The sequence below is a fragment of the Podarcis tiliguerta genome (genome assembly GCF_965153285.1).
Source record: "Podarcis tiliguerta genome assembly, chromosome: 10".
Lineage (NCBI taxonomy): Eukaryota > Metazoa > Chordata > Lepidosauria > Squamata > Lacertidae > Podarcis > Podarcis tiliguerta.
Window position 1 is genome coordinate 65,829,793 of NC_139543.1, and position 25,198 is coordinate 65,854,990.

A 25,198-nucleotide genomic window follows, 5' to 3' on the forward strand; every position below is an offset into this window, starting at 1 on the left:
GAAGCTCACGGTGATATATACAAAGTTCTCTCCTTCCCATCTTACCCACACAACAACCCTGTGAGGTAGGCCAGGGTGAGAGAGAGTGACTATGCCCAAGGTGAGCTTCGTGGCCAAGCAGGAATTTGAACCCTGGTCTCCTGGGCCCTGGTCCAGCACTCTAACCACTAAGTCACACTGGCTTTCATATGGTGGGGGGCAAGATAATTTATATTTCTTAATTTTCCCCAGTGTGCGGGTGTGTGTGTGTGTGTGTGTGTTATTGCAAGAGGCTAAAATCTGTATGGAATTTATTTTTTCAAAAACACACCAGCAGGAGTCCAGCAAATGCGTGAACGATATGAGCGTCATAATAATAGGGAAATCAACATCATATTATGCATGAATGAATCTTGGGCAAATGTTGTTCACATGGAAAACAAAACAGAATATGAAGATGGAACTTTTAAACTTAAGTCTATGCAGAACAATAGGCAAGATTAAATCAACTACAAATTAACAGCTGCTAAATGCTGTGTTAGGGACGCGGGTGGCGCTGTGGGTAAAACCTCAGCGCCTAGGACTTGCTGATCGCATGGTCGGCGGTTCGAATCCCCGCGGCGGGGTGCGCTCCCGTCGTTCGGTCCCAGCGCCTGCCAATCTAGCAGTTCGAAAGCACCCCCGGGCGCAAGTAGATAAATAGGGACCGCTTACCAGCGGGAAGGTAAACGGCGTTCCGTGTGCTGCGCTGGCTCGCCAGAACAGCTTCGTCACACTGGCCACGTGACCCGGAAGTGTCTGCGGACAGCGCTTGCTCCCGGCCTATAGAGTGAGATGAGCGCACAACCCTAGAGTCTGGCAAGACTGGCCCGTACGGGGAGGGGTACCTTTACCTTTACCTTTAAATGCTGTGTTGGGGCACCTAAAGCCCAGAATGTCTCTAGTCAAAAGTTTACTACATTAGCAAGGCTGTCCTAACTACACAGTCCTTTAGAAGAAGATCAACTACCAACCCAAAGTGAAATTCCAGGAGGCATAAACTTCTGTGGTTTTAGATTCACATTACTAGAGACCAGTTGGGCTGCCAGGATATACAATCCAGGAAAATCCAGATGGAAGATTAGTCCAGGCATAAACTGTAGAAAAATGCTTATTACAAGCAGCAAGAATAGAATCTAAAAAGAAAGGAAAAGGTAAGTTATTGCGCGCATGCACACACACACACACACACACACACACAGAGGCACTGTAAAAAAACCCACACGTGTCTGGAAAGATGAAGCTAAGACGTTGACCACAGAAGAAACTGCTTCCCAACATCCCAGAACTCTCTCCCCAACTTTGATTGGTTCTTCTAATTCCACCTTTGCTCACAACTAAGACTTGTTCCACAGTTGCTAAGTGGCAGCCAAGTTAACAGATAGAGCGAGATAAGCGACTGAACCAACACTTGCAGTCAAGTTGCAAGACCGTGGGCAGGCAAATTAAGTCCCGGGGGCCGGATCTGGCCCAACCGCCTTCTAAATCCAGCCCACGGACGGTCCGGGAATCAGCGTGTTTTTACATGAGTAGAATGTGTCCTTTTATTTAAAATGTACCTCTGGGTTATTTGTGGGGCATAGGAATTCATTCATCCCCCCCCCAATATAGTCCGGCCCCCCACAAGGTCTGAGGGACGGTGGACCGGCACCTTACTGAAAAAGTTTGCTGACCCCTGTGCAAGCTGCATCCATGACCTTCAACCCAAGCTAAAGATAGTCCCACCAAGCTAACTCAAGTCCTATGGCTTTTGAAAGCCTTCATTATCAAATTAAGGTAGGTTCAGGGTGCTAGGTTAAGAACGTTAACTATCAGGCAGCAAAGGAACCAGCAGGTTGCCAGGAACGGACAAGACAAGGAAAAGTACAGTGGTACCTCGGGTTAAGTACTTAATTCGTTCCGGAGGTCCGTTCTTAACCTGAAACTGTTCTTAACCTGAAGCACCACTTTAGCTAATGGGGCCTCCTGCTGCACGATTTCTGTTCTCATCCTGAAGCAAAGTTCTTAACCCGAGGTACTATTTCTGGGTTAGCGGAGTCTGTAACCTGAAGCGTATGTAACCTGAAGCGTATGTAACCTGAAGTGTATGTAACCCAAGGTACCACTGTACTTAACCCAAGGTACCACTGTAACGGCATTGCCCCGATTGAATTGCTGCCCGCTCCATCTCTCCCACTTCCTCATGAGTCCAGCGGCGGAGCAAGCCAAATGGGTGCCTAGGGCGGCGCACACACCCTGCACCAGGGGCGGGGCCAGTCACCCATGGAGGCGGGGCCAGCCACCCCAGCCGCCCACAGGGCCTCCAAGGAGTCTGCCTGCCACTCAGCCGCCCTACAGCTGAGGGGCAGGCGGCGGGTGGACCATTTGGGGCAGCGCAGAGCCTGCGAGTGCTCAAGCCACCGCGCCACTCCCAGGAGAGACGCGTGGCTCAGGTGCGCTGCAGGCCCTGTGCTGAGTGCCGCCAGGTGTGGCTTTTGCCCTCCCATGTGTGTGACATCATACTGGGTTCATAGGGAAAGGGTTAACTAATTTTAAAATGACCAACCCATGGGAACCCAGGGGGCAGAGTTAACTGTGTATAAGGTTTAAGCACAGAGGTTTTTTAGGGGGTTAGAGTTGTAGAGAAGACAGTCTGGAGTGGGAAGAGACAGATAAGATAAGTCAGTGGGTTGGGCTAGTCTGGTGTGAGAGGGTGAGAGAATTTGTTAAGAGGCGTTGGTCAAACAGTTGAGATAATCAGTCAGAAGGTATTAGGAAGATAAAGATACTAAAGTTAAGAGGAATATTATCTGAGAAAGCATAAACTTGTTAATGCTTGTAAAATAAACGGTTTTTTCGGCGGAAATGACTGACAGAATCCGAGACCAGGGAGAAGAGTTGGTGGAAGAAGACTGGAAATATTTACAGAAATATTGCAAAATTAATGAATGTTAGAAGAATGCTGGAATGAAGTTATACGGTTTTAGCAGAAATGTTATAAAGAATTAAGTAGAAACTGATTGTTAATGGGCCAAAGTGGAAAATTTAAAGTTAGATTGTGTTAAGATAAATTATAAAACAAAAACTGAGAAAGAGGGAAAGGATTTGCTGAAATAGCTAATTGAACTAGAATACAAAAAAGGGAGGTGTGAGGAGGTCGAGGAAACAAGTAAATGAAAGGTAAAGATATGGAAAAATTGGATGTGTTTTTAAATGTTTTTGTTTTTTATGTTGTTGTTTGGTTGTAATGGTTTTTTTTTACTTTTTTCTTGTTCTTTTTTCTTTTTATTTTCGATGTATTGCCTGTTAATTTTTTTTATTGCTTCTTTTTTCTTCTGTAACTACTAAACTTTTAATAAATATTACTTTAAAATAAATAAATAAAATAACAGTTTTTTTGGTTCACTTTTAACTACTGTCTGGACTCAGTGGTTTACCAGAGAGTAACTGGTTGGTGGCAGCAGGGAAGTGGTGGAACAGGAATCAATAGACCGTTAAACGTCCGGGAACGCTGTGTGATCGCTGCAGGCCCCGTGCTGAGTGCCGCCCGGAATTTTGTAAACCCCCCCCCCCGTGGTGACACCCAGGGTGATCCGCCCCCACCGCACCCCCCTCCCCCCCCCTGCATGAGTCATCGTTACAGGTGCTGAAAAATGCCCTCTGCCTTTTAGCTCTTTGTTTTCCTACTTTCAAGGCCTGCCATGTTCTGGGAGAGGGTGGGGTCTGGAATGCTTTCTAAATACACTGTGTCTGCCAGCGGTCGCCCCCCCCCCCGGTGCTCCTTCCTCCTCCTCCTCTCCCATTATTTCCTAGCTTTTCCCCTGTTGTAAACCAAAATCTGCCCTTTTCCCCTTATGGGGTATCCAAGAGCCCATATAGAGTCCTTACGTAGGTTCCCTATTGGTAGGAGAAAATAACAGAGGCCAACCAGAGAATATTGAGAAGCAAAGCAGCTAGTAAGCCTGATCTTTATTGATCTGTTGCAACAGGGTGCTCCCCTCACACGCAGGAAAGGAGGATGAACCCAGAACAACGACGCGCAAGGCCTTATATAGTCATATCTGGGGTTAAATGTGCTTCAGGTTGAGCGTTTTCAGGTTACGCTCCGCGGCGACCCGGAAGTAACAGAGCGCGTTACTTCTGGGTTTCGCCGCTCGCGCATGCGCACGCAGTCAAAATGACGTCACACGTATGCGCGGAAGCAGCGAATAGCGACCCGCGCAGACGCGGTTTGTGTTCGCTTCAGGATGCGAACGGGGCTCCGGAACGAATTCCGTTCGCATCTAGAGGTACCACTGTATAGACATTTTAAATTCCCTGCCCTGGAGCTCAAGACCACCCTTCCATACAACATACATACATCACAGAAGGGGTGTAACCCAAGACCCCCACCCCCCCACAAAAACATCATATCTACATCACAGAAAAGGTGCTGCCGTTTTTCCTGTCTGCCAGGCTATCTGGTTGCCTTTCCTGATTGCCTTTCCTGATAGTCTGTCACCCATTAAAATGCTGATTACTCAATTCCCGAGACAATGGGAAGGCTCCCTGACCCCCTCCCTCCTTGCAGAGAAAACACCTGGTCAGTTTGGGAACCAAAAGTGGTTTTCCTGTGCTGATCTATGTATGTGCTTGGTTGGTACACTTATGAACATTTAACATATATCTAAGGGATGTATAAGGGACGCGGGTGGCGCTGTGGGTAAAAGCCTCAGCACCTAGGGCTTGCCGATCGAAAGGTCGGCGGTTCGAATCCCTGCGGCGGGGTGCGCTCCCGTCGTTTGGTCCCAGCGCCTGCCAACCTAGCAGTTCGAAAGCACTCCCGGGTGCAAGTAGATAAATAGGGACCGCTTACTAGCGGGAAGGTAAACGTGTTTCCGTGTGCGGTTCTGGCTCGCCAGAGCAGCTTCGTCACGCTGGCCACGTGACCCGGAAGTGTCTCCGGACAGCGCTGGCCCCCGGCCTCTTGAGTGAGATGGGCGCACAACCCTAGAGTCTGTCAAGACTGGCCCGTACGGGCAGGGGTACCTTTACCTTTAAGACCTCAAAATTCCTATCACACCCCTCATCTGCCTCTGAGCTGTGGCCTCCCTCTAACCCCTGCTGTAATTCTGACCTGTCTTCTTCTTCTTCTCTGGAAGGGTCAGGCTGGGGAGATGGCCTCCGCCATTTCTCCTCTGCCCAGTCCCTGACAGTAACTACAGTTTTAGGTTACAGCTTTTCAGGTGCAAAAGGCATTTTATACGGCCACTTACCCCACAGTTCCTGCGAGGATTCCTTCTAAGATGATGAACTTGGTCATTGCAGCAAGGCTGAGAGCAGCTTTAAAACGAAAAGGAAACCATGAAGTCAGGGAGTGAGGAAATGGCTGGGTTCAGGTCTGCATTCTGCAGGCTTACTCTTAACCATCCCACAGTGGGGTTTACGTATAAGCTAAAACAAGCTATAGAATCATAGAATCATAGAGTTGGAAGAGACCACAAGGGCCATCGAGTCCAACCCCCTGCCAAGCAGGAAACACCATCAGAGCACTCCTGACATATGGTTGTCAAGCCTCTGCTTAAAGACCTCCAAAGAAGGAGACTCCACCACACTCCTTGGCAGCAAATTCCACTGTCAAACAGCTCTTACTGTCAGGAAGTTCTTCCTAATCTTTAGGTGGAATCTTCTTTCTTGTAGTTTGGATCCATTGCTCTGTGTCCGCTTCTCTGGAGCAGCAGAAAACAACCTTTCTCCCTCCTCTATGTGACATCCTTTTATATATTTGAACATGGCTATCATATCACCCCTTAACCTCCTCTTCTCCAGGCTAAACATGCCCAGCTCCCTTAGCCATTCCTCATAGCTTAGGGCCCCACTCTCTTGTCCCCCCACTGAAAAAAATTTAAAGGGGGAAAAAACTGGATGTACATTTTCCAAAATATAAGATAAAAAACAAATGAAATAAAACCTGCATACAGTGACAGTGTTTTGTGTTGTGTAGGCTCCTATTTGTTATGTGCAAATGGCTTTAGATTCCTACTAGGTCCATAAGGTGCTACACTCAATATGCCAGCAAGTTTGGAAAATTCAGCAGTGGCCAGAGGATTGGAGAAGGTCAGTCTACATCCCAATCCCAAAGAAGGGCAGTGCCAAAGAATGCTCCAACTACCGCACAATTGCACTCATTTCACACGCTAGCCAGGTTATGCTTAAAATTCTACAAGGCAGGCTTAAGCAGTATGTGGACTGAGAACTCCCAGAAGTGCAAGCCGGATTTCGAAGGGGCAGAGGAACCAGAGACCAAATTGCAAACATGTGCTGGATTATGGAGAAAGCTAGAGAGTTCCATAAAGACATCTAATTCTGCTTCATTGACTATGCAAAAGCCTTTGACTGTATCGACCACAGCAAACTATGGCAAGTTCTTAAAGAAATGGGAGTGCCTGATCACCTCATCTGTCTCCTGAGAAATCTCTATGTGGGACAAGACGCTACAGTTAGAACCGGATATGGAACAACTGATTGGTTCAAAATTGGGAAAGGAGTACGACAAGGCTGTATATTGTCTCCCTGCTTATTTAACTTATATGCAGAATTCATCATGCGAAAGGCTGGGCTGGATGAATCCCTAGCCGGAATTCAGATTGCCGGAAGAAATATCAACAACCTCAGATATGCAGATGACATTACCTTGATGACAGAAAGTGAGGAGGAATTAAAGAACCTTTTAATGAGGGTGAAAGAGGAGAGCGCAAAATATGGTCTGAAGCTCAACATAAAAAATTAACTAAGATCATGGCCACTGGTCCCATCACCTCCTGGCAAATAGAAGGGGAAGAAATGGAGGCAGTGAGAGATTTTACTTTCTTGGGCTCCATGATCACTGCAGATGGTGACAGCAGCCACGAAATTAAAAGATGCCTGCTTCTTGGGAGAAAAGCAATGACAAACCTAGACAGCATCCTAAAAAGCATAGAAATCACCTTGCCGACAAAGGTCCGTATAGTTAAAGCTATGGTTTTCCCAGTAGTGATGTATAGAAGTGGGAGCTGGACCATAAAGAAGGCTGATCGCTAAAGAACTGATGCTATTGAATTATGCTGCTGGATGAGACTCTTGAGAGTCCCATGGACTGCAAGAAGACCAAACCTCTCCATTCTGAAGGAAATCAGCCCTGAGTGCTCACTGGAAGGACAGATCCTGAAGCTGAGGCTCTAATACTTTGGCCACCTTATGAGAAGAGAAGACTCCCTGGAAAAGACCCTGATGTTGGGAAAGATGGAGGGCACAAGGAGAAGGGGACGACAGAGGACGAGATGGTTGGACAGTGTTCTTGAAGCTACCAGCATGAGTTTGACTAAAGTGTGGGAGGCAGTGGAAGACAGGAGTGCCTGGCGTGCTCTGGTCCATGGTGTCACAAAGAGTCGGACACGACTAAACGACTAAACAACAACAAAGCATAATGCTGGTGGTCGACAAAAGAGGTTTAAAGAGTCTCTCAAGACAAATCTAAAAAAAATGTAGTATAAACACTGGCCTGCAAGCACTCCAAGTGGAGTACAGCCTTCACCAAAGGTGTCATGGACTTTGAAGATGCTCGAAATCGGAACACAAGGGAGAAATGTGCTAAGAGGAAGGCACGCTTGGCAAACCCTCACCGTGATCAACTCCTGCCCAGAAACCTAAGTCCACACTGTGGAAGGATGTGTGGATCCAGAATTGTCCTCCACAGCCACTTACGGACTCGCTGTTAAAACCGGGTTTATGGAAGACAATCTTACACAGCTACGAGTCATTGCCGAATAATAATAATAATAATAATAATAATAATAATAATAATAATAATTTATTATTTGTACCCCGCCCATCTGGCTGGGTTTCCCCAGCCACTCTGGGCGGCTTCCATAGAAGAAGAAGAAGAAGAAGAAGAAGAAGAAGAAGAAGCAGCAGCAGCAGCATTGCCACCTCTAGGCAGAGCATAGACATCATGGCTAATAACCATCAGTGCCCTTCTTCCCCATGAATTTGTCTAATCCACTTTTAAAGCCATCGAAGTTGGGGACCACCATTGTCTCCTGGGGGAGCGAGTTTCATTATTTAACTATGGTCCACCCTTCTGCCTGTGCTGTGCCTGGAAAGCACCCACCCTGTGGAACGCCCTCCTGCCAGATGGCGAGGAAATAAACAATTAACACAGCTTTCCAAAGACATCTGAATTAAGCCCTTTATTTCGAGGTTTTTCATGTTCGGTGTTTTAATGTGGCTTCATAATTTCTTGGAAGCCACCCAGAGTGGCTGGGGCAGCCCAGTCGGATGGGTAGCATATAAAGGAATCATGATTGTCAAGGAACTGCCATCAGCTCAGAGGCGAGAGGTGGAAGGGCAGTTGGGTTGCAGGGAGCCTCTGAAGATTGTGAGAAGTACCGTAGCTCTTCCTTCGCGGAGCAGGGAAGCTACGTCTCCAGTGGGGAAGGCATGCAGGGCTCGGAGGATGCAAGGGAGAGCCACAACACCGAGCCTGAGCAAAGCGGGGGGGAGGCAGGTCCCCCTTTTCCCACGCCCTCTCTGCGTTGTCAGTTTACACGCAGAGAGGGGAGGCGTAGGATGGCGGTCAAAAGACTGCTCTGCTGGGGAAAGTTTAAGGACCGCCCACTCCCAGATTCTGCCAGTGACTGAGAAAGACATGGAATTGAGACGTTCTGCACTGTGAATGTTTTTGCACCGATAATAAAGCCTTGAAAAGACCAGTGGGGGTCTTGCCTGTTCGCTCTTGAGCAACCACAGCAGCACACATAACAATGATGATGAAAGAAGTCTAGAATCAGCGGCAGAAGCCAACAGGCATAGACTCCTGACACATCAGACCCAACCGTCACGGCCAGTAGTCAAGTATGATGAGAGCTGTAGCAGAAATCATTTGTAGGCCACCAAGTTGGGGAAGGTTGGTGGAGACAGGCGGACAACAAATATGGCGGCCATCGTCGTTATTAGTTCGAACCTAGGATATTCTGTAAGGGACGCAGGTGGCGCTGTGGGTAAAACCTCAGCGCCTAGGACCTGCCGATCGTATGGTCGGCGGTTCGAATCCCCGCGGCGGGGTGAGCTCCCGTCGTTCGGTCCCAGCTCCTGCCCACCTAGCAGCTCGAAAGCACAATTAAGTGCAAGTAGATAAATAGGGACCGCTTTCTAGCGGGAAGGTAAACGGTGTTTCCGTGTGCTGTGCTGGTGCCGGCTCGCCAGAGCAGCTTCGTCACGCTGGCCACGTGACCCGGAAGTGTCTCCGGACAGCGCTGGCCCCCGGCCTCTTAAGTGAGATGGGCGCACAACCCTAGAGTCGGACACGACTGGCCTGTACGGGCAGGGGTACCTTTACCCTTAGGATATTCTGTACGGGGGAAAGTGCCCTGTTACTATGCAACGTTTACTCTTAAACCTCATCTTACCTGCACCAGAACCCTGTGGTGGGTCCCTGTTGTGTCCGTGTTGTGTGCTACAATGGAGATTTAACTTAGACCAAACGTTTTTTCCACCAGAAGCCTCACAGGTGCTGACTTCAGAGAAGGGGACGGTTCCTCGATAGCCTTCCAGGCATTCATAGCGCAGTTTCTGCCCCACGTGGTACATTGTCACTTTAACATCGGCATTGCTGAGGGGTTCTGGTTCTCCGCAGAAGCCTACAGGGCGGAAGAAGAAAGTGAAGAAGTCCGGCAGTCAGTGATGGAGCCAGGAACAAGCAGGGGCTGTTTGTTTGTTTTTAAGGGCCACATATTTTTATTCTCAATTTCGTGAACCCATTTTTATCGCTGTTGTTTTACAGGTAGTATGAAAACCAAGGCAGGGGAAAATGAGAAGCGGGATCATCAAGGACAGAGATTCAAAAGTTGTTTGGCACCTTTTGTTGCCTTTTTAAATAGACTGCAAAAGGTTCCCATTCTTCTTTAAAGTCACAGACAACAAAATGAACTGGACTCTTTGGCAGGTTTTGAATAAACATACACAAATTTATTGAGTTAATATGGTGGATAGATAACAAAAGGATGTATACAATTTTATAATATGCAGAGAACAACATGAGTTGAGAAATCAGAAAGAGGAGCTGAGGGAAGTCTTGGGGGGGGAGGGTTTGTTGGGGAGGTGGGAGCAAAAAACATGGGGGGCGGGAAATAATGAAGATGATTTGTATTGTTGATTTGTTTTGTTGAATTTGTTAATAAAAAAAACCTTTTTTAAAAGCTGTTTGGCACCTTCTACGGCATCAAATGCAGCAGGTCTAGTCTAGGGGTGCAACAACCCAATAGAGAGGTATATCCTGTATCTGCCACCTGAGGTGGTTGCCTAACTTTACCTAATGATAGGACCGGACTGTCACCACAATTCTGGGTCCAAGATCTCAAAGAGATCACTCTTCCATGGTTAAAGTAAAGGTAAAGGGACCCCTGACCATTAGGCCCAGTCGTGGCCGACTCTGGGGTTGCGGCGCTCATCTCACTTTACTGGCCGAGGGAGCCGGCATACAGCTTCCAGTTCATGTGGCCAGCATGACTAAGCCGCTTCTGGCAAACCAGAGCAGCGCACAGAAACGCCGTTTATCTTCCCACCGGAGCGGTACCTATTTATCTACTTGCACTTTGACATGCTTTCGAACTGCTAGGTTGGTAGGAGCTGGGACCAAGCAACAGGAGCTCACTCCGTCAGGGGATTCGAACCGCCGACCTTCTGATCAGCAAGTCCCAGGCTCTGTGGTTTAACTCACAGCGCCACCTGCGCCCCTCTTTCCATGGTTACATTTGTGTTAAATGCACGATCAGGGACATGTACAGGATTAATAGCACCCCAGGCCTTAGGAGTCCCAGCCACCCCCCCCCTGAGATGTTCTGCTACTTCTGAACATCCCAAAATTTCTCCACCCCTGCTGGCCTAATATAACATCAGAAGAGGAGCCTGCTGGATCAGGCCAATGGCTCATCAAGTCCAGCATCTTGTTCTCACAGTGGCCAACTGGATACCCATGGGAAACAGGCAGGATGTAAGCACAAGAGCCCTCTTCCCTCTTGTGGTTGCCAGCAACAGGCATTGTGAATTGTTTTGTGGATTATGAGTGCTGCAATGCTTTGTGAATTTTATAATACAACTTTTCTTGTGGTTGTGCTGTTTGATCTATTTTTTTTTTTAGTTGTTTTGTTAATGTTGTATGGAAGGTGGCTGTTTCATTGGTGATTTGTTAATTGTTTTATATACCGTATTTTTCCATGTATAAGATGCCCCCATGTATAAGATGACCAGTGGTGTAGCGTGGGTGGTGCGGGGGGGGGGGCGGCCGCACCAGGCACAACATCTGGGGGGGGGGGCGCGCGCTCGCATTTGCAGCTGTCTGCCCCTACCTGGCTCACTCTCTCTCTCTCTCACTGCAGTGCTGGCTGTGCGAATCCGATCTGAGCCGCCGGGTCGCCGCCCACTGTGGAGGGGAGGGTGCCAGGCGTGTGGTGCAGTGCGGAGAGAGAGCGAGGGGCTATCTGGGGGAGGGACAGTGCCCCGGGTGCTGACAACCCACGCTACGCCACTGAAGATGACCCCTATTTTTGAGCCCCAAATTAAGAAATAAATATTCTAAACATTCCATGTATGAGGCCCCCCCCCCAATTTTAAACTTAAAAAATGGGGGAGAAATATAGTCTTATACAGTGGATGCTCAGGTTGCGAACGTGATCCGTGCGGGATGCACGTTCGCAACCCACAGTGGCGTGTCTGCGCACATGCGGGTTGCGATTCAGTGCTTCCACGCATGTGCAAAGCGCAATTTAGTGCTTCTGCACACAATCGACCCCCAAAACTCGGAAGTAACCCGTTCTGGGACTTCAGGGTTTCGGCGGGTCCGTAACCTGAAAAAACGCAACCTGAAGCGTCTGTAACTCGAGGTATGACTGTACACAGAAAAATACATTAATTTATGTTGCAATGGTGATGCTCTGCGTGATTGCTTATTGTAGGCAAGCCGCTTTGTGACTCATGTAAGGGAAAAGAGGCCGTAGAAAGAAAACAAATGAAACTGAAAAGCAATGGTATTCAGAAGGATAATGCCCTTAACTGGAGTGGCACACAGGGCACCAGTTCACTCTTTGCCTTTATTTGTTTCCTGTGCGGCTACATCTCTACTTGCAGAGTGACTTCACCTTTAGGCTATAGGATACGAAGATGGAAGCGTCTGTCTTACCTGCCCGATTTGTAGGTTGGGGGCTGGTGGAAGCTATGCTCCAGTTTCCTGCTGTAGAATGTACTGTAGGAGGAAGAGTCTGCCGCGGGTCAGCTGTGTAGAAGAACGAGGAAGAAAATAAGGTACTCCAAACAATATACAGTGGTACCTCTGGATGCGAATGGGATCCATTCCGGAGCTCCGTTCGCATCCTGAGTAGAACGTAACACGTGTCTGCGCGTCTGCGTTGGTCGCATTTTGCCACTTCCGCGCATGCGCATGATGTCGTTTTGAGCATCTGCACATGCGCAAACAGCAAAACCCAGAAGTAACGCTCTCCGTTACTTCTGGGCCGCTGTGGAGCGTAACTTGAAAATGCTCAACCTGAAGCACATTTAACCTGAGGTATGACTGTAAAAGTGCTGGCTTGTTAGGCGCATCATGCGTTGAACAGCAAAGCAACAATGTCTGTTTTCAGTCCAGGGTCCACTTTCCATTGTGGTGAGCCTGGCAGGAGCCACATAACCATGGTGGGTGAGCCAGAAGCAAAAGCAGGCAGAATTAATTATTATTATTATTATTATTATTATTATTATTATTATTATTATTATTTTATACCCCACCCATCTGACTGGCTTGCCACCGCCACTCTGGGAAGCTTCCAACAGAAACACAGGAAAGCAACAACATCATCTAACCTTGAAAGCTTCCCAGAACAGGGCAGCTTTCAGATGTCTTCTGTATAACTTTTCATAGACATCTGAAGGCAGCCCTGTTTTGGGAAGCTTTTTCACGGTTTAATGTTTTGTTATGTTTTTATATATGTTGGAAGCTGCTCGTAATGGCTGGGGCAACCCAGTCAGATGGATGGGGTACAAATAAATTATTATTATTAACCTATCTCCTTGACATCTGATGAGAGGGCATTCAACAGGGAAGGCGCCACTACCGAGAAGGCCCTCTGCCTGGTTCCCTGTAACCTCGCTTCTCTCAGTGAAGAAGCCGCCAGAAAGTCCTGGACCTCAGTGTCTGAACAATGGGGGTGGAGATGCTCCTTCAGGTTGACAGCACAGAGGCCATTTAGGGCTTAAAGGTCAGCACCAAGACTTAGAATTGTGCTTGGAAACATCCTGGGAGCCAACGTAGATTTTTTAGCATTGTTGTTATGTAGCCCCATGGCTGCTACCAATCTCGCAGCTGCATTTGAGATGCGTGATAGTTTCTGAGGTCTTTTCAAAGGTAGAGCGCATTGAAGTAGTCCAAGCGGGAGATAACCAGTGCATGGAGTACTCTGGCGAGACAGTGTGCAGGCAGGCAGGGTGTCAGCTGTCGCAACAAGGGAAACAGGTAGACAGCTGCCCTGGAAACATAGTTTACCTGCACCTCCATGGGCAGCTGTGAGTCCAAAATGACCCCCAGGCTCCACAACTGGTCCTTTAGGGGCACAGTTACTCTATTCAGGACCAGCAAGTCCCTCACACTTCCCTGCCCCCTGTCTCCCCATTTTGTTGGGATTCAATTTCAATCCATTAACCACCCTCCAACTGCAATGGATCCAAACTACAAGAAAGAAGATTCCACCTAAACATTAGGAAGAACTTCCTGACAGTAAGAGCTGTTCGACAGTGGAATTTGCTGCCAAGGAGTGTGGTGGAGTCTCCTTCTTTGGAGGTCTTTAAGCAGAGGCTTGACAACCATATGTCAGGAGTGCTCTGATGGTGTTTCCTGCTTGGCAGGGGGTTGGACTCGATGGCCCTTGTGGTCTCTTCCAACTCTATGATTCTATGAGTCTATGATTCTATGCTTCCAGACACCCACAAAGGACCTTCGCCACCATCACTGGTTCCAGGAGGTCGAGTATGGCTGCGATCGGCTGCCATTTTCCTTTTTTGCAAAGTGGCGTTACATGCAAAAACAGAAGTTTTTACCTGCAGATGCACCTCTCCATTTCTCAGATCTTCCAGCTGACTTCAAAGAGGAAGACAAGGTATAGAAATTCATTCTGTCTCCCAGAATCACAACTTCTTACCTACACAAATCGGGAGCGGAGCAGTTCTGTTCCACTTAGCTGTACCGCCCACGTTCCTGCATGTCAGAAGATTGCTTTTCCTTGGTTTTCTGCGGTACCCTTTATGGCAATTGTAACGAGCAGGTGTGCCCACGACATACCCTTCAGGAGCAGTGTATTTCGCAAACTTGATTATCTGTGGAACGGGGCACTCTTCTGCAAAAGAGAAAGGAAGTGTGCATATGTGAACCAGGGATATGGGATGTTAGGAAAGCCATTCAAATAATGCGTAATAAACACACAAGACGTAACCGGCTGCATTTTTAAATAAATAAGGTACAGTGGTGCCTCGCAAGACGAAAAGAATCCGTTCCGCGAGTCTCTTCGTCTAGCGGTTTTTTTGTCTTGCGAAGCAACCCCATTAGCGGATTAGCGGTTTAGCGGCTATTAGCGGCTATTAAAGGCTTAAGGGATTAGCGGATTAGCTGCTAAAAGGCTATTAGCAGCTTAGTGCCTTAGAAAAAAGGGGTGGGGAGCGGGGAAAAAATCGCAGGAACTCCCAAGACATTTTCGTCTTGCGAAGCAAGCCCATAGCAAATTCGTTTTGCGAAGCACCTCCAAAACGGAAAACCCTTTCGTCTAGTGGGTTTTCCGTCTTGCGAGGCATTTGTCTTGCGGGGCACCATTCTACTGTTTACTATTCATTGTATCAAATTGTAGATTTCAACGGAAGTTTCATAAAGTTCAATGAAAAAAGCAGAAGACCCAGCAGATCAGTTCATTCTCTAGTCAGTTCATACATGTATAAGTCATCACCATCAATCTTTATTGCGGTCCAGAGACCCAACAAGTCGTTACAAAGCAATGCACAATTCATACAGCCTACCTCCAGGTTAAACAAGCGTTTTGTTCAGAATATTGGGATCATTGGTTCTTGCAACCACCGATAAAAACTTCACCACTGCTAATGTTCTGGCGTTTGTCTGGTCTTCCAATAGGAACCTGACATAGTGAGCCTCTGATTTTCCCGGGAAAGGTACCAGCAAGGGTAATATCAGTTCAGCCCTGGCTTGCTCGTATTTTGCACAGTGCAACAAAATATGTTTTATGGAATCGATGTCTTGAGCACATGAGCAAAGTCTGTCCTGGTAGGGAACTCCTCTCAACCTGCCATCCAACACTGCAGAAGTGTCTATTCTACCTGTCTGTTCATAGAGTCCAATAATCCACATAAAGGGTTGTTACAGTTCCACAGAATTCTTTCACAGAGGTTAAGACAAGGATTTCTGGAATATTAGCCTTGTTTCGCCATCCTAGGCTTCATCAGTAGAACAGGCGCTAGGTAATGCAAATAAATACAATTTCGTAATCTCACACATTTTTACAGCAAAAATAATATAAAAAACCATAAAGAACTGTACATACCATATGTAATATAGTGGATCTTATAGCATAGTATTAGTTGCAGTAAACAACGACTGCTACAAGGCAGATTATATGGACAAGCACAATATTGGTTTGAGTAACAAGTGTCAGCAATCCACAGATACAAAATTTATTTCTTAAAGTGACCCATATGGCACAACAGAAATAAAGCAAACTTAATCCATGCTCAGATGTGTAAACTCATACATAAATGTAATCAGTTTTTAGATCTAAAGTAACAGCAGTCCACAGGTACAAAATTTGTAATAACGCAAGCAGAGTCCAGGAGGAAAATAAATCCTGCCAACACTTCACTGAAGAAACTGAATGAAACAGCGTATAATTTGAGAGGAAAGGAACAGAGAAGCCTTTCTTACTTCTGGCCTGGTTTATAGCGGGAAGACAGTCAATCAGTCATACAGAGGGGGAGAAACTCCCTCAGAACAGCACAGCCAATCACATGCTACCTCAGTAAACACACTGCCTGGTTGCTAAGAAATGTCTCTACCAGTCCCTCTCTTGTTTATAATAATTTATAATAATTTATTATTTATACCATGCTCATGTGGCTGAGTTTCCCCAGCCACTCTGGGCGGCTCCCATCCGAGTGCTAAAAACAATACAGCATTACATATTAAAAACTTCCCTAAACAGGGCTGCCTTCAGATGTCTTTCAAATAATAATAGTGAAATATACTCAGAGTCGAGAGTGGATTTCATGCTCTTTATTCAGCTCATAGTGGTGAGGAGGAATGAAAGCTTCCCCAAAGTATCTGCTTATATACATTATTTACACAATGGGCTGCACGTGATTTGCTAATTCCAGAATTCTGCTGTAGGCCAATCAGATTGTGGATTCACTTCCACCTGGAGCCGGATTGGGTGGCTCCTGCAGACCAATCATACTGCTGCATTGTTCTAGGACCAATCAGATTGCTGCATTCTGAATCCTATTGTTCTAGGACCAATCAGACTGCTGCATTTTGGATCCTATTCAACTCAGTACATAACAAATAATAATTTAATTTAACAGAATTAACCCTTTAGTTGCAAACTGGATGATCCTTGTTGTTGCATTTCCAAGGTCTGGGGGACAAACGCAGCCTTCCAAATCTCTCTGGTCAGTCCCCAAGACTCTCCCCACGCCACAGCCCTCACCAGTCCTGTTCCACAGCCTCCTCAAGCTTGTGTGTCTAGCCCAGGGGTCTGCAACCTTTAAGACAAAAAGAGCCACTTGGACCCGTTTCCAAAGGAAAAAAAAAAACTGGGAGCCGCAAAACTCGTCATTATAAAAATAACTTTTTTGTCACTTTTTTATTATTTCTTTATTTGACCGCTCAGAATTACTCCTCCTCATAGAAATAAACGTTAAATTAACAAGTTACCTTTTTGTGTGTATGTGTTCTTCACTCCCCTTCAAAACAGTGACCAGCCTACATGCCCCCTTTCAATGCAGTGACCAGCGTACATGCCCCTTACAATGTAGCGGGCGGGCGGGCAGGAAAGTGACGTCGGGACGGTGCGTGACTAACGCACGCACCGCCCCCATGTGACGTCACAGCCAGTACAGCGCCCGCCACAGTGGGGAGTGTCAGGGCGCACAATGCGCCTCCTCCCCTCGCTAGCATCCGCCCCGGAGCCGCGGCAAAGGTGTAAAAGAGCCACATGCGGCTCCGGAGCCGTGGGTTGCAGACCCCTGGTCTAGCCTGAATGCGTCCCTGAACTCTGAAAATGCTCTTGCTTGCCTCTGTCTGTGTGTGACAATAATACATATACATCCATCGCTCCTCCCGCTTTTGCTGCTCCCCTAGGAAATATTACTGGGGTTTAAGTCAACAAATCACAACTTGAGGGATGGGAGAGAGATTCAACTCAGTTGCATTTAAAGGGGAAATTACCTAATTCACACTTTCTAAACCAACATGCAAATCGAAACACAGCCATCCTTCGAAATTCACACTTCTCCAAGTTGCACAGTGCAGTCCTCCAGCCAGTTAATGTATAACGTTGGGGTAAGTGCGCACTCATTGCCGAAAACAGCGTATGAAAAGACATTATATTGGGTGAAATTGCTTTGGGAAAAATGTGTATAACGGGCAAAACTGCACACGCAAATTGAGGCGTTCACCAAGTAAAGGAAGGATTGAACTCTGATTAATAAGAATGCACACAGAGGCTTGAACCAGCAAGACTCTGGGAAGGGTGCGTATAATAATCTCTCTCTGCCTCCACCCCTCGGCCCAGGTCCCCAGGTCGTTGTATTCACAAAAGAACTTTTACAGAGTGTTTGTAAGAACCAATCAGATTTCTTCTGAGCATTTCAACAGACCCCACGTGGGGACAAAGTTAAACTACTAAAACTAATTAAGCATGGGGTAAATGAAGAGTGACTAGTGGGGTGCCACAGGGTTCTGTCTTGGGCCCGGTCTTATTCAACATCTTTATCAACGACTTGGATGATGGACTCAAGGGCATCCTGATCAAATTTGCAGATGACACCAAACTAGGAGGGGTGGTTAACACCCCAGAGGACAGGATCACACTTCAAAACGATCTTGACAGATTAGAGAACTGGGCAAAAACAAACAAGATGAATTTTAAAAGGGAGAAATGTAAAGTATTGCACTTGGGCAAAAAAAGAGAGAGGCACAAATACAAGATGGGTGACACCTGGCTTGAGAGCAGTACATGTGAAAAGGATCTAGGAGTCTTGGTTGACCACAAACTTGATCAAGGGAAGTAATAGTGCCACTGTATTCTGCTCTGGTCAGACCTCACCTGGAGTACTGTGTCCAGTTCTGGGCACCACAGTTCAAGAATCATAGAATCATAGAGTTGGAAGAGACCACAAGGGCCATCGAGTCCAACCCCCTGCCAAGCAGGAAACACCATCAGAGCACTCCTGACATATGGTTGGCAAGCCTCTGCTTAAAGACCTCCAAAGAAGGAGACTCCACCACACTCCTTGGCAGCAAATTCCACTGTCAAACAGCTCTTACTGTCAGGAAGTTCTTCCTAATGTTTAGGTGGAATCTTCTTTCTTGTAGTTTGGATCCATTGCTCCGTGTCCGCTTCTCTGGAGCAGCAGAAAACAACCTTTCTCCCTCCTCTATGTGACATCCTTTTATATATTTGAACATGGCTATCATATCACCCCTTAACCTCCTCTTCTCCAGGCTAAACATGCCCAGCTCCCTTAGCCGTTCCTCATAAGGCATCGTTTCCAGGCCTTTGACCATTTTGGTTGCCCTCCACTGGACACGTTCCAGTTTGTCAGTGTCCTTCTTGAACTGTGGTGCCCAGAACTGGACACAGTACTCCAGGTGAGGTCTGACCAGAGCAGAATACAGTGGCACTATTACTTCCCTTGATCTAGATGCTATACTCCTATTGATGCAGCCCAGAATTGCATTGGCTTTTTTAGCTGCCGCGTCACACTGTTGGCTCATGTCAAGTTTGTGGTCAACCAAGACTCCTAGATCCTTTTCACATGTACTGCTGTCAAACCAGGTGTCACCCATCTTGTATTTGTGCCTCTCATTTTTTTTGCCCAAGTGCAAAAAAGAAGGACACTCCCCCCCCCCCCAATATTTGCCATGTTTAAGGTTGATCAGGCCCAACACGGCTTCTTTAAACTAATATTTTGAAGCAAGCTTGCAATTTAAAACTCTGTGCGTGTAAGATAGCAGTCATAGGAAGTTACCTGTGAAGCCAATTTAAACACACACAGACACACAAACATTTCTAGACCTTTGAGTACAAAAATTATTTGCTCCAAGGGAAACAAAGATTTCCAACAAGTGGATTTTTTATTTTATTTTTTGCTGCCTTCTGAGCACATTAGGTTTACAGTTTCATGTCCTGGCATTCTCTTCCTGTTATGTACTGAAGTTCTCACCCTGGGCCAGCAGGGGGATACTGTAGATAGTTATGCAAATGAAGGATCGAAAGTGACGTTTAGTGATTGGATAGTTTTAGAAAATGGCAACAGTTACATTGTTCTGGAGCTCTATATAAGCAGGCTGACTGAGCTCCTCAGTTCAGTTCTGTTCCAGCTTACAAAATAAAGAGCTGCTTTGGAAGAAAAGAAGAAGAAGAAGGGTGGCCAGGAGGACAGCGATCATTATCACCTTCATGTGAGATCTGTTTCCTGGCCCTAAGATTAACATCCTAAGATTAACATATCAGAAAAACTACATCAAAGAAACTGCCCACTGTCTTTGATGACCCCGGATGCCTGCCTGGCGAAGCAACTGGGCTGTGTACGTGACTGGTCAAGAAAGAGAAATGGAACAGGGATGCAGAGGTGTGGATTGATCAAGAATCATATCAAAATAGTTTCAACCCAGTCAACGCAACGCTTTCATTGCTGACACAGATGGCTTACTCTATATTTGTTATAATTCCTCATAGCAATCCCACCTGATCACTACAGCAAATGTGTACATCTGGGGAAATTTGCATTAAGATGCTGACATGTTTTCACGAGGACTTAAAAATTAATAAATTGTAAACGGGTGTGGAATTCTGAGGAACTGAACTGAAGATTGGAAGGATGAGAAACTGAGGCCACATTCACACGCCGTGCATACAAAGCACTACGATACCACTTTAAACAGTTATGGCTTTCCCCACCAAACGATTATGAGAGCTGTAGTTTGTTAAGTTATCACAGGCATAGGTAAACTCCGGCCCTCCAGAAGTTAGGGACTACAATTCCCATCATCCCTGACCACTGGTCCTGTTAGCTAGGGATGATGGGAATTGTAGTCCCAAGCATCTGGAGGGTCGGAGTTTGCCTATCCTGAGTTATCAGGAGGCCCCCATCCCCCTCACAGAAGTACAATTCCCAGGGTGGTGTAACAATCCCTTGTCCCAGAGAACTCTGGGAATTGTAGTTCTGGCAGGGGACAAACAACTCTCAGCACCCTTAACAAACTACAGCTCCCAGAATTCTCTGGGGGAAGTTATGGCTATTTGAAGTAGTGTCATAGTTATTGGTGTGGTGACTGTGGCTTTAGAACAAGCTTCATCAACCTCGGCCCTCCAGATGTTTTTGGCCTACAACTCCCATGATCCCTAGCTAGCAGGACCAGTGGTCAAGGATGATGGGAATTGTAGTCCCAAACTTCTAACCCAACCCATTACAATGCAATTATCTCAACATAAACAGTCTTAGTAGACACGTGTTAGGATTTTCCTGTAAATGCCCTTTAGAGATGGCTTTGAGCTTCACCCTGCAACTCCGCTATGACTCTCTTGTGACTCATTTAATCAAGAGTGCCCTTTAGAATAGGCAGTTTTGGGGCAAAGGGGGGAATGAACGAAAGATAAGCGTCAAAAACAGATGAAAAATGGAAATCCCAGGCTGCCCGCTGCTTTCAAAGAACCGTTTGAAGCCTTAGCAGAAATGTGTCACCCCTTTATGAGGAAGTAGCTTGCGGAGACTTTTTTATTTGATAAGCCTGCTTTCGTTTCAGAATATGTGGCTGAGGTGTGTGGTTAATCTCTCTCTCTCTCTCTCTCTCTCTTCCGATCATCAGTCCTGCAGGAGAACCACAGCCTACTACTAGGTTAGAGAAGGGGAGGGGACCTCAAAACCGTTCATCTTATACACACGCAAAGCACATGCGCAGACATATTGTTTTGGCTGAGGACCAGCAAATGGTTCAGGGCGCCTATTAGTCATTTTAACCATAGGATTCGGGGCCGGCTCAAGACTTTTTGCAGCCTGAGGTGAAGGACAAGATGGCACCCTCCCCCAAGGTACATACAGAAGCCAGTTGGACTGGTAGTTGTGTCTTACTCCAATACGGGTGGAAAGGATGCTATGTACTGAGTTGAATAGGATCCAAAATTCAGCAGTCTGATTGGCCCTAGAACAATAGGATTCAGAATGCAGTAGTCTGATTGGTCCTAGAACAATAGGATCCAGAATGCAGCAGTCTGATTGGTCCTAGACCAATAGGATTCAGAATGCAGCAGTCTGATTGGTCCTAGAACAATAGGATCCAGAATGCAGCAGTCTGATTGGTCCACAGGAGCCACCCAATCCAGCTCCAGGTGAAGTGAATCTGCAACCTGATTGGCCTACAGGAGAATCCCGGAATTAGCCAATCACGTGGGGCCCATTGTGTAAATAATGTATACAAAGCAGACATTCTGGGGGAACTTCCATTCCTCCTCACCACTATGAGCTGAAGAAAGAGCATGAAATCCACTCTTGACTCCGAGTACACTTCAAAGGACAATGTCTTCCACTGGATTCTAGCTTAGGGGATACAGGGCGGACCCAAGCCTGAAGCAGTTGCCTCACTTTGCCTCATCGTAGAGCTGGGCCTGACAGAATCATGGAATTGTAGAGTTGGAAGGGATTCCCTGGGGCCATCTAGTCCAACCCCGTGCAATGCGGGAATCTCAGCTAAAGCCTCCTTGACAGTTGGCCATCCAACCTCTGCTTAAAAACCTCAAAGGCAGGAGAGTCTGCATTCCACAGTCCATTCCACTGTCAAACAGCTCTTACTGTCAGAACGTTTTCCCTAATATATTCAATTCAATATAAGTTTATTGTTCTAGCCAAAGTCTATGAGAAACCTGCAGCAGTGGTACCAATAAAGTAATTGAGATCATACACCCATAATTTGAGCCAACATCTGCAATGTAAGAGAGGTTACGAAGGACACCAACAGACTGAAATCCAGCTTGATTTCAAATTAAACCACCAACTCACCGCAATGATTTCCAGCGATTTTACCTAACTCCTTTTTCCTGATTTCCTCCCCTTGAAGCCAGCAGAATAGAGGTCCACTCTCTGTGTTATGAAGCTATTATTGGCACTCAAAAGAATGAGGACCATTTTTACCTGGGTGTAGCTGCTTGCTTGTGTGAACAGAGGTTTCAGAAAGCAATTTCTTGAGTATATAAGGGGCAGGCTATGATGCCTTCCGCCTCAGGTTGACCACTAATACAAATTATGTCTGTGTATGGGACTTTGTTGTACTGGCCATCCAAAAGCCAAAACACACCTCTGTATATATGCATGTGTATCTATCTATCCATCATCTATCTATCTATCTATCTATCTATTTATCTATCTATCTATTTATCTATCTATCTATCATCTATCATCTATCATCTATAACACTTAAGGGAAGCTTTCCTTCTGTTCTGGAAAACATATTCTATGTGTTTCACTTCCTTTCAGCGTATAATGGATGACATCCCTTAAAAATAGACTGTGTTCTACCAACACTGGAAGAATGGAGAATGAAGATGATGGACTTTGCAGAACTCGACAGATTGACAGGAAGAATTCGAAATTGACGAGATCAGAGATTTACTGAAGAATGGGAAAAGTTCTCAGAATATATGCATAATCTAAGTGAAAAACAAATAACGCTTGTAACTTTTAATGAAGCTTTGTAAAAAAGAAAGATTAGAATTGGAATGAAACAAGATTTAATTTACAAATTAGACGAGACTTCAGAAATGTGTAGGAAAATAAGAAGGGAAGGAGTACCAGCCAAGTTGAGGGAAGTCAAAAAAGAGAATGGATTTAAAAAACTGTATGAATTGTATTAATTTGTAAACTGAATAAAAATTATATTGGAAAAATAAAAAAAAATAGACTGTGTTATATGGAGACAGACCATTGGTCCATTTTGCTCAGTGTTGTCCGCACTCATTGGGTCTCTCTTTGTCCCAGCTAGAGAAGCCAGGGATTTAACCTCAGAGCAAGGCAGATGATCAGCCATTGGGTTAGGTGGCCCTTTCCTGGAGTGCATGCCCATTCTGGAGCGCATTATTTGGGAAGCTCAGTGGCACAACATGCGCACTGCAGGCAGAAGGTATCGGGTTCAATTCCTGGAACCTGCAAGGAGGGCTGGGACTGCCCCATGCCTGAATCCCATTAGACACTGTAGACAATGCTATCCTAGAGGGACCAAAGATCTGCCTCAGTCTGAGCTAGCTTCCTTGTGTTACCGGCACCCGATGAAGGCAAATTTCTATGTTTCTCAAACTGTTTTTACTTATGTCCACATTTAATCCATCAAGGCTGACCTCCTAAGCCCAATTACTTGGGAGAAAGTCCCACTTAATTATTAGCATACCCTCCAACGTTTCCCCACTGAAAATAGGGACACCCTTTTCCACAACAAACGGGACGCGGGTAGCGCTGTGGGTAAAAGCCTCAGCGCCTAGGGCTTGCCGATCGAAAGGTCGGCAGTTCGAATCCCCACGGGGGGGGGGGGTGCGCTCCCGTTGTTCGGTCCCAGCGCCTGCCAACCTAGCAGTTCGAAAGCACTCCCGGGTGCAAGTAGATAAATAGGGACCGCTTACTAATGGGAAGGTAAACGGCGTTTCCGTGTGCGGCTCTGGCTCGCCAGAGCAGCGATGTCACGCTGGCCACGTGACCTGGAAGTGTCTCCGGACAGCGGCCTCTTTGAGTGAGATGGGCGCACAACCCTAGAGTCTGTCAAGACTGGCCCGTACGGGCAGGGGTACCTTTACTTTTTTCCACAACAACAACAATAATTTTATTATTTACACCCCATATTTTTTATAAAATTAAAAACAATTTTATTATTTGTATGCCACCCATCTGACTGGGTTGTCCCAGCCACTCTGGGCAGCTTCCAACAGACACATATAAAAACATGATAAAACATTTTAAAAAAACTTCCCTATACAGGGCTGCCTTCAAATATCTTCTAAAGGTTGTTACAGCTACTTATCTCCTTGGCTCGGGGTGACACATAACTCCAAACCCTCCAACAATTCTCCAGTTGGAACGGCCTAAGGAAAAGCAGGACATTCTAGGATCAAATCAGAAACCGGAACGACTTCTGTAAATCTGGGACTGTCCCTGGAAAATAGGGACACTTGGAGGGTCTGTAATAGGACTTATTTATTTCAGAGTAAAACTGGTAAGTCCTATTACAGACCTTATTTATTTACCTTATTTACTTCTGAGTAAAACTGGTAACAGGGATGCGGGTAGCACTGTGGTCTAAACCACAGAGCCTTACTGATCAGAAGGTCGGCGGTTCGAATCCCTGTGATGGGGTGAGTTCCCGTTGCTCGGTCCCTGCTCCTGCCAACCTAGCAGTTCGAAAGCATGCCAGTGCAAGTTGATAAATAGGTACCACTGCAGCGGGAAGGTAAACGGCATTTCCGTGCGCTGTTCTGGTTCGCCAGAAGTGGCTTAGTCATGCTGGCCACATGACCCGGAAGCTGTACGCCGGCTCCCTCGGCCAATAAAGCGAGATGAGCACCGCAACCCCAGAGTCGTCCACGACTGGACCTAACGGTCAGGGGTCCCTTTACCTTTACCTAAAACTGGTAAGGATTGTGGTGTAATTCATCAAGTTGAACCCATACAGTTAGGACAGCCAGAGGATAGCTTCAGCGGTTTGCTACTTACCATCAGTGGCAGCCAAAGTGGTGGGTTGGAAAATCCCCCATATGAGAAGCAGCCCCAGTCCAGTGTAAAAGCCACCCATCTCTTCTCCAGCTGTAAGCTGGTTCTGAAGGTGGCAGGAGGTTTTCCACTGACTGAATGCGAGCCGGCACGCCTCTCTAGTGCAGAGCCAGAG

General features: G+C 46.5%; 1 protein-coding gene across 2 annotated transcripts; it reads right to left on the reverse strand.

The window, feature by feature from the left end:
• Positions 1–273: 273 nt before the first annotated feature.
• Positions 274–25,198, reverse strand: IL2RA (interleukin 2 receptor subunit alpha). 2 transcript variants are annotated; one of them, XM_083402459.1, is made up of 6 exons: positions 25,027–25,198; positions 14,199–14,393; positions 12,191–12,283; positions 9,423–9,653; positions 5,253–5,319; positions 274–1,154 (listed from the first exon to the last, which is right to left on the reverse strand). In XM_083402459.1, exons 1-6 carry the CDS (start codon positions 25,103–25,105, stop codon positions 1,133–1,135), a joined length of 687 nt encoding a protein of 228 aa, XP_083258585.1. In that variant the 5' UTR covers positions 25,106–25,198; the 3' UTR covers positions 274–1,132. The 2 variants fall into 2 exon arrangements, with proteins under 2 accessions (XP_083258585.1, XP_083258586.1); XM_083402460.1 differs by lacking the exon at positions 25,027–25,198 and having other exon boundaries at positions 14,098–14,204.

Bases quoted from the DNA above. Each gene is read 5' to 3' on its own strand.
- IL2RA (XM_083402459.1), bottom strand. From the start codon at position 25,105: ATGGGTGGCTTTTACACTGGACTGGGGCTGCTTCTCATATGGGGGATT. The intron at 9,654-12,190 runs GTAAGACAGACG...TCCGCCCTGTAG, and splicing joins CCAACCTACAAATCGGGCAG to GCTTCTGCGGAGAACCAGAA. The intron at 1,155-5,252 runs GTAAGTGGCCGT...CTTTCTTTTTAG, and splicing joins ATCCTCGCAGGAACTGTGGG to ATTCTATTCTTGCTGCTTGT.